The sequence below is a fragment of the Chiloscyllium plagiosum genome, chromosome 21 (assembly GCF_004010195.1).
Source record: "Chiloscyllium plagiosum isolate BGI_BamShark_2017 chromosome 21, ASM401019v2, whole genome shotgun sequence".
Taxonomy (NCBI): Eukaryota; Metazoa; Chordata; class Chondrichthyes; order Orectolobiformes; family Hemiscylliidae; genus Chiloscyllium; species Chiloscyllium plagiosum.
The window spans coordinates 32554975-32563940 of record NC_057730.1 but is presented as its reverse complement, the minus strand read 5'-3'; the positions used below and the strand labels follow the sequence as shown (position 1 = coordinate 32563940).

Below are 8966 nucleotides of genomic sequence, written 5' to 3'. Positions count from 1 at the left end.
GCGGAGGAATTGGGAATATGGGATGGCATTTTTGCAAGAGGTAGGGTGGGAAGAGGTGTAATCCAGGTAGCTGTGGGAGTCGGTGGGTTTGTAGAAGATGTCAGTGTCAAGTCGGTCGTCACTGATGGAGATGGAGAGGTCCAGGAGGGGGAGGGAGGTGTCAGAGATGGTCCAGGTAAATTTAAGGTCAGGGTGGAATGTGTTGGTGAAGTTGATGAATTGCTCAACCTCCTCGCGGGAGTACGAGGTGGTGCCAACGCAGTCATCAATGTCGCGGAGGAAGAGGTGGGGAGTGGTGCCGGTGTAATTACGGAAGATCAACTGTTCTACGTAGCCAACAAACTATGCTCCATCACATTCACCTTTTGTAGTCGTTGAAGTTGTATGACATAAAAAGTACTTGAATTACTAACGAATCATTGCATTGTTATTAGTTTGTAGAAATTTGGGATCCACAACCACCTGTTCCCTCCCCCCCAAGACATACTGCACCCACACCGTATATGTTTGGTCTCAAGGATAAATGTATTATTGTGAGAAGGGGGCATTTACCTGTAACTTATGGACAGTTTTTGCGTATTCTTTCTTCAGCAAGGCCAACCTTTCTTTGAGCTGTAAATGAAATGCTTAAATTGAGTTTATTTTGCTGTGGTTAAGTTGTTGTGAAGTTGACGGTGTTGGTTTTGTTTTACCTGTTCCCTGGTTTCCCAGCTCAGGGTTTTTTTCATGCTATGTTCCATTGTGTATTGACGTTCCCGGGTGAACGGTTATTAACTCTTCCTCGGAGTATTAGTAAAGCTGAGGGAGGGAGAAAAGCCGCCGGCCGACGCTTTACTCGTTACGAGATGAGATATGGAGAAAGTAAAGACTGCAGATGCTGGAGACCTCCCTGAGTTGAGCAGGGAGGTAACTAACGGACTATCGAGTACCCCGCCAATTCCAACCAGTCAGAGCACAGGCTCCTCACTTGTCCCGCCTTTCCCTCTCGCCGATTGGAGAAACGGCGACGACACTTTTAGACCTTATTGGTCATTGACAACATCAATCATTAAAGGTACCGGCGCTTCTACGACCTAAATGCGACATCTCTGAACTGCGGCATTAGAAAAAATATTGCTCATTATTCGGAGATACAAGTTTAACGAAGGGAAATTAAAAGAAACGCGGGGACTTTTTAATTTTCATTCTGATCTTTCCCTCGGGTCGATTGTCCCCGGAAGTGTGAATTGTGTTTCCGGGTGAAGCGGGGAGCGGTCGCCCCGACAACTGAGGATGGAGCTGTGTGAGATTCTGTATAACAAGGCGGAGTACATCGAGACGGTGAGGATCTCATGGTGTTGCGGGTGTTTTTGTTCTGTTTTCAGTAAAAGGGGATTCGACATCAGTTCGGGATGGTGAATGAGAGATGGGTGAGGAGGATTCCCCCACTGCCGGAGGAGCTGCCTTTTGGATCAGATCTTCAGCTGATACCCCCATCTATTTGTTTCGGTTGATGTAACATAGCCCATGGTGCTACTTCGGCGAAGGGGAGTTTTCCTTCGTAGTAATTGGTTACAGAATTTACTACCTTTATAGTGGCGACTTCAAAATGATTTCAATAGCTGTACAGTGCTTTGCAAAGACCCGAGGTTAAGAGGCATTTTCTATTAATGCACATTCTTTGTTTACTGGGTGTACAGTTAGGAAAGGCTTAAGTAGATGTTGCGCTAATGTGTATTCACTAAGGCAACTTTCGTTAAGCTACTCAATATGATAAGCCGTTGGTGTTGGGATAGTATATTCGCATGGATAGAGGATTGGCTAACTAATAGAAGCCAGACTTGGAGCAAGAAGGGGATTTTTGGATCCCTGTAACCAGTGAAGTGCCACAGTGTTCAGTGCTGTCTGTAATTACTTACAATCCATATTAATGATTTGGATTAGGGAAGTGACTGTATGATAGCCAAGTTTGCAGATGACACAGAAATAGGTGGGAAGGCAAGTAGTGAGGATGATGCAAAGTATTCACAGGGATGCTGATGAAGTGTGTGGCAGAATCTTAGCAGATGGAATATGATATGAGGTTATGCACTTTGCCAGGAACAATAGAAGAGCTGAATATTTTTAAAAAGGGACTGCAGAAATCTGTAGCACAGGGATTTATGTGTCCAAATACATAAATTTTTTTTAAAAATGCAGGTTCAACAGAAGCAAATAGATGGTTGGCCTTTAGGGAAGTCTCACTAAAACTGTATCGAGTAATAGTTAAACAACACCTAGAATGCTGTGAAGTTTTAGTCCCCTTATCTAAGGAATGATGTCTTGCTATTGAGGCTGTATAGAGAATGATTTTTTTTATTCCAGTGATCATAAATTTCTTTACTGCAGAGAGAACTTTAGGCTGGGTTATTAAGTGTGTTCAAAGCTGAGATAGACAGATGGTTATAATCTAATAGAAGTTATGGGGTAAAGGTGGGAAAGTGGAGTTGGATGCCAGAGCAGACTTGAGTGGCCAATCAGCCAATTTCAGCTCCTGTACCCACTGATGAGACAGATTACTTTGTTGACCTGATGGCTTTTGTCTGACTTACTAGCTTAGTAGCTGTCTGAGTGAGAAAGTTCTTTTATCTGTAACATGGATGACTAGGAGATAGTTCTTTGTGACCTTCATAGCATGTTAATGCTTGAACTCTAGCTAGTACACTGGATTACCTTTGCCTGCTGGGATACACAGGAACTTCCAATCCTGCCAGCACACTCCAAAACATTAGAGTTGAAACTGGCCTTTTAAACCCTGTCCATGTGTGGATATATTCTGATCCATATGTTCAGGGATGTTATTATATACTTCTGGAGCATGTGAGACTTGATCCCAGGGCTTTTGGTCGAGAATTATTGACACTATCACTACACCACCTCCTGTCCTTGTGTAATACACAAATGTCACATAACCCACAGGGTTGGAGGCTGAGGGGTGACCTTAAAGAAATTTATAAAATCATGAGGGACATGGATAGGATAAATAGACAAGGTCTTTTCCCTGGGATGGAGGAGTTGAGAAACAGAGGGCATTGGTTTAGGGTGAGGGGGGAAAGATATAAAAGGGACCTAAGGGGCAGCTTTTTCACACAGAGGGTGGTGCGTGGGGCTGGTACAATTGCGGCATTTAAAAGGTATCTGGATGGGTATGTGAATAGAAAGGGTTTAGACAGATATGGATCAAGTGCTGGCAAATGGGACTAGATTAGGTTAGGATATCTGGTTGGCACAGATGAGTTGTACTGAAGGGTCTGTTTCTGTGTTGTATGTCTGTATGACGCTATGACATAGAGGGTGGTTTTTCTTGTGCAGGGTTGTTATCAGCCCTGCATTATTTTTTGTCATGAGATTACTGTACAGCCTGATTTGCTTTGGCTCTTTCCCCTTTTTTGCAGAATGATTTTTCAGATTCCCTTTTCATCTTTAGGTGTGACATTCTCTGGATATCTGTCCAGACAGCCATTGGTCTGTATGGCTGTATCAGCGCTCTGTAATTTGTTGTTAGCAACTATGGTCATGACAATACTGACTGATTTATAATTTTTCCTGACAATGTGAACTAATCTGAAAAATATGATTTATGTCTACAGGCCTCTGGCAACAAGGTGAGCAGGCAGTCTGTGCTTTGTGGAAGCCAGAACATTGTCTTAAATGGCAAGGTAAGTGGACTGGATGTAGGAACATTCAAATGCCTCTTTTTAAATGTTTGGACAACTTTCTCCATCATGACACGCACCAGGGTCTGCTCACTTATTACCGTAATCTTGCTGACCTATTTGGCTCCTGGTCTGACACCACCTTCCCTGCTTCCCATCTACAGTAACTGGCTTTTTTTTTTTGAAGATTTCAATTTCCTCCAGCATCTCTTCTTTTTCAATTCTGGCCTCTAGTTTTCGCCCATTAGTGAATACTGTGTATTCAGTGTCTCAGCCCCAGATTCTTGAATTAGGTAGCTGAAACTTTCGACACTCTACCCTTCTTTCACCTACTTTGAGGCACTCCTTAATTTTTTTATCTCTGACCAAGCTTTTTGTTACCTGTCCTAATATTTCCTTATGTCCCTCAGTGTTAGTTAGAGATGCATTTTTTTTTAACGAGTCATATGCAAGACATGCATGTTACTTTTAAGGCCAGCATTATTTCCAATCCTTCATTGGTGGTGAACTCGCTTCCTGAGAGGATGTAAGGGGATGGCTAGGCTATTTCAGGGAAAAGTCAAGAATGACCAGTTACTGTCGATTTGTAAGGAATGTAATTAATTTCAACACTCCTGGATCTGGAATAGGTGAAATAATGCAGGTCTGGAATTACATTAATGAACCAAGTGAATTTTCACATCAATCCAGTATCATGATCACTGTTAATAATTCTTTTATTTTAATAGTTGATTTATATAATTAACTAACTGAATTTGAATTCCTTTTTTTGGGTCATTAGTACAGGCCCCTGGGTTACTAATCTAATAATAATTACTAATCTAATAAATCTATTTTGTACCCCATTGTATCTCCCAATATTTGTGCATGGAGACCTGTCAGTGCCTCTGACAGGTTTTGTTTTGTATTGCTGTAGACCCAGGTTTATTGAAATGAATTTAAGTAAACTGATTGTAGCAATGGAGCGATCAGGTAATTGCACAAATCTGGGATCGTCTGGTATGCCTGCCTCAGTACCATGCCTGAACAGTGTGTGGTATACTTGCCCACAGAGAAACCAGCAACTCCCTGGAGTAGTTTACAAGGATGTTGAGTTCAAATCTATTGATCACTTAAAACCTGTAAATTGAAATACTTCATCCAGAGAATTTATTATAACAATGTTATTTTAAAAATCAGACTATTGTTATGAACGATTGTATCATCCGTGGAGACCTGGCGAATGTGAGGGTTGGACGGCATTGTGTCATCAAGAGCCGAAGTGTCATACGCCCGCCTTTCAAGAAATTCAGCAAAGGGTGAGGCAAATGCATTGTACAGACATGGAAATTACTGTAACGTAGGACTGGAAAGGTTTCATATATCAATCATATCTAGAAATTAGCATTTTGTGGTGTGGTTTCAGTGTCCCTAGCTCTGGGCCAGGAGATCCAGATTCAAGTCCCATCTGCTTCAGAGATGTTGTTCTGTTTTGAATGGGTTCATTGAAGCTTTAAAAATACTGTCTGGACCAGAGATTTTACTGCACTGAGATGCAAAGGATTTAAGAAGGTGATTACAAAATGGGTGAGACAGCACAACGTTATTCCCTATTTCCATTGTTCACCAACGTCCTTTCTCTGGTCTTTAGCTCCAGCCCTGTGGGACAATCCCACCTCCCAAGTGCCCTGCCATGGTGACAGACTGAAGGAGGAATATGTGGAATACAGGAACTGGTCAAGTCCACCTTCATTCTTACTTTCCGGCAAGAAACTTTACCGAGTGGTCAGAACGAGGAATGTTTGCAGATAGTTCTTTTCTCCCTGATGAGTACAAGGAAGATGTGGTTACGTATTTGTTGCCCCAGCCAACACTGGCAGTAGTGAACTAGCTGCACACGCACCAGTCAACCTGGAATCTTTTAGCTGAAAATTTGTTAAAGCTCAGTTTGTTGGATTGTCCAGCTGAATAAGTGTTCTCTCCACTTAGCACCTCTGCATAGTGAAACACCCTCGAATAGAATGAAGAAACACAGCTGCCTTTTGGCAAGCTGCTTTCTTATAAACTTATAAATAGGTAGTTGTTTCATATTAGACCAGTACACCCACTTCTTCCAGACCCAGAATCAAGTTCATCTTCCTGGCAATGTTGAGAACTTCTAAACTTCAGATCTCCTGAACAAGAGTGACTGGTCATCGAGGAAGAGCCTGATAAGCTTTGATTTTCTGCATGCAGAGATACAGGGGTCCTGTTATATTGTTTTGGTTGATTTTTAGAAGCAGTTGGATTACACTCTATTCCCATGGCATGTGGGACTAAATCATTTGTATATTAGCTTCCTATTGACTAAGATGTCAATTATATCAGACATTTCCTCTGCAATACAGGGTTGCCTTTTTCCCACTGCACATTGGTGACCATGTGTTCATCGAGGAAGACTGTGTGGTAAATGCTGCTCAGATTGGATCCTATGTTCACATTGGGAAGAATTGTGTTATCGTAAGTAAATTGCCTCTTGTTATTGATGTTGTTATGCTCATTCTGTCTGTAATGCAACTTCCTGTTGTGTGGTGTACAATAGAAGCCTGTGAGAGACAGGAGCTTGAAAGAAGAAATTATAAGATCTTCTGAGATTTGGGCCTACCCAGGCATGTTAGAGGAATTCGGCTATAAAGGTTATTTTAGGGGAGGGGATGTTGGAGTAGCTATTTAAACATGCAGCCTCGCTGAACATGTTATGACCCATCTCCAGGACAGGTGGGACATGAACATTCACCCCTTGGCCCAGAACTAATTGGTTATGAACAGACACTGGAATGAAGGAGGAGTTAGAGTCCTGGGAGATATAGAAGGTAGATGTGTTGTCTGGACCTGAACTGATTTTATTACTGTTTCAAGAAATCAATTTTTTATTTCAGTAATTGAATACAAAGACCAACTTGTCTTTAACCCACTGAACAGGTGTCTATTGTTGATCATTTGTCAGTGGTCCATGGTGATAAGAGATTGTTCAGTCTCCGACAGATGGAGTTTTGCTTGGTAATTATTTGTTTTTGCTGCTATTGTTTTTTTAATGACTTAAACTGATGTATTCTCAACATGGACTCTGTCACTCCCTCACTCAAGTGTACACACACCAGCACACAGACTAAGTTGTTTTTGTTGACTGACCATTAATTCAAGGATGGTGTTAATTGGGATTGAGTTTCTTCTGGGAATTTTCATATCACTGAGCAAGTCTATTCTCAGATTTGGGCATATGGGCAAGACATTCCAAGATTTAGTGGAATCCAGGATGAAGGATTTGTTTTCTTTCTTTTAATCTATACCGCTGCTTTACTCATAATTAAGAAATTGGGATTCAAACGCCTGATATGTAGTGCTGGATATGATGTCAGTGAAGTGTTGATAACATAAGGTCAGTAGCTTTTAATCAAAAATAGCTAATGAGATGTTTTTATTTGTTCATGGATTGTGGATGTTGCTGGCTTGTTGGCCATCCCAAATTTCCCTTGTGAATATAGTGAGAAGCCTTTTTGAACTACAGCAGTCCTTGGGGAGTGGAGATGCTCAGTGCTGTTAGTGCTGTCTTGATCCAATGACAGTGAAGGAACGGTGAGTTGGTTCTAGGTCAGGATGATGCATGGCTTGGAGAAGAATTTGCAGCTGGTGGCTTTCACAAGTATCTGCTGCCTTATCCTTAGTAGAGGTGGTGGGTTTGGAAGTTGCTGTCAAGGAGCTTGGCAATTTACTGAAGTGCATCTTATAGATGATATATACACTGTTGCTGCTATATGTCAGTGGTGAATGGAGTAGAGGTTATTGGCTCCCCATTCAATGTCAATTATGTGGACTGCTTTGTCTTGGATGATTTATCAGCCAAAGCTTGGTTGTTCTTCAGGCCTTGCTGAATAAGGGCATGAGTTGCTTCAGTACATGAGAGGTTGCAAATGGTGCTGAACACTAATAGTGAAGATCTTCACTTCTAACTATAGTATGGAAGGAAGATCATTGAAGCAGATAGAAATGGTTGGATCTAGGACACTATCCTGAGGAGCACCTGCAATGATTTTCTGGGACTAAGATGGTTGACCTCCGACAAGCACAACTACCTTCCTCTGTGCTAGGTATGACACAAAACAGCTGAGTTTTATCCTTAATTCCAATTTTGCAATGGCTGCTTGATGCTATAACTGTACAAATATGGCTTTGATATCAAGGGCAATTACTCTGATTCACCCCTCATGTTCACCTCTTTTAGAACATAGAACATTATAGCGCAGTACAGGCCCTTCGGCCCTCAACGTTGCGCCAACCAGTCATACCAATCTGAAGCCCATCTAACCTACACTATTCCATGTACGTCCATATGTTTGTCCAATGATGACTTAAATGGCGAAGCTACTACCGTTGCAGGCAAAGCATTCCATACCCTTACTACTCTCTGAGTAAAGAAACTACCTCAGACATCTGTCCTATATCTATCACCCCTCAATTTAAAGCTCTGCCCCCTCGTGCTCGTCGTCATCATACTTGGAAAAAGGCTCTTCCTGTCCACCTATCTAACCCTCTGATTATCTTATATGTCTCTATTAAGTCGCATCTTAACCTTCTTCTCTCCAACGAAAACAGCCTCAAGTCCCTCAGCCTTTCCTCTTAAGACCTCCCCTCCATACCAGGCAACATCCTAGTAAATCTCCTCTGCACCCTTTCCAAAGCTTCCACATCCTTCTTATAATGTGGTGACCAGAACTGTACACAGTACTCCAAGTGCAGCCGCACCAGAGTTTTGTACAGCTGTAGCATAACCTCATGGTTCCGGAACTCGATCCCTCTATTAATAAAAGCTACAACGCTGTATGCCTTCTTAATAACGCTACTTGCGGAGCGGTTCAGAGAACACCTCTGGGACACCCGGACCAACCAACCCAACCACCCTGTGGCTCAACATTTCAATTCCCCCTCCCACTCCACCAAGGATATGCAGGTCTTTGGACTCCTCCATCGCCAGACCACAACAAAACAACGGTTGGAGGAAGAGCGCCTCATCTTCCGCCTAGGAACCCGCCAACCACAAGGGATGAACTCGGATTTCACCAGTTTCCTCATTCCCCCTCCCCCCACCTTGTCTCAGTCAAATCCATCAAATTCAGCACCGCCTTCCTAACCTGCAATCTTCTTCCCGACCTCTCCGCCCCCACCCCAGTCTCACCTATCACCCTCACCTTGACCTCTTTCCACCTATCACATTTCCGACGCCCCTCCCCCAAGTCCCTCCTCCCTACCTTTTATCTTACCCTGCTGGACAAACTT

The 8966-nt window shown here is 42.6% G+C and overlaps 2 protein-coding genes across 3 annotated transcripts in view; one reads left to right on the top strand and one right to left on the bottom strand.

Moving 5' to 3' along the window:
* Positions 1 to 947, bottom strand: part of palb2 (partner and localizer of BRCA2) — a 29281-nt gene extending 28334 nt beyond the window's left edge. For both annotated transcript variants that reach the window (XM_043711706.1, XM_043711707.1), the window contains exons 1-2: positions 693 to 947; positions 553 to 612 (exon numbers count right to left, since the gene is read on the bottom strand). In XM_043711706.1, the coding sequence (XP_043567641.1) occupies positions 553 to 612; positions 693 to 740 (108 nt within the window). In that variant the 5' untranslated portion in view covers positions 741 to 947. The remainder of the gene's footprint in view (positions 1 to 552; positions 613 to 692) is intronic.
* Positions 948 to 1109: 162 nt separating this feature from the next.
* dctn5 (dynactin 5) overlaps positions 1110 to 8966 on the top strand; it is a 19360-nt gene continuing 11503 nt past the window's right edge. The window contains exons 1-4 of the mRNA XM_043711705.1: positions 1110 to 1320; positions 3609 to 3677; positions 4854 to 4972; positions 6041 to 6152. Coding sequence (XP_043567640.1) covers positions 1273 to 1320; positions 3609 to 3677; positions 4854 to 4972; positions 6041 to 6152 — 348 coding nt within the window. The 5' untranslated portion in view covers positions 1110 to 1272. The remainder of the gene's footprint in view (positions 1321 to 3608; positions 3678 to 4853; positions 4973 to 6040; positions 6153 to 8966) is intronic.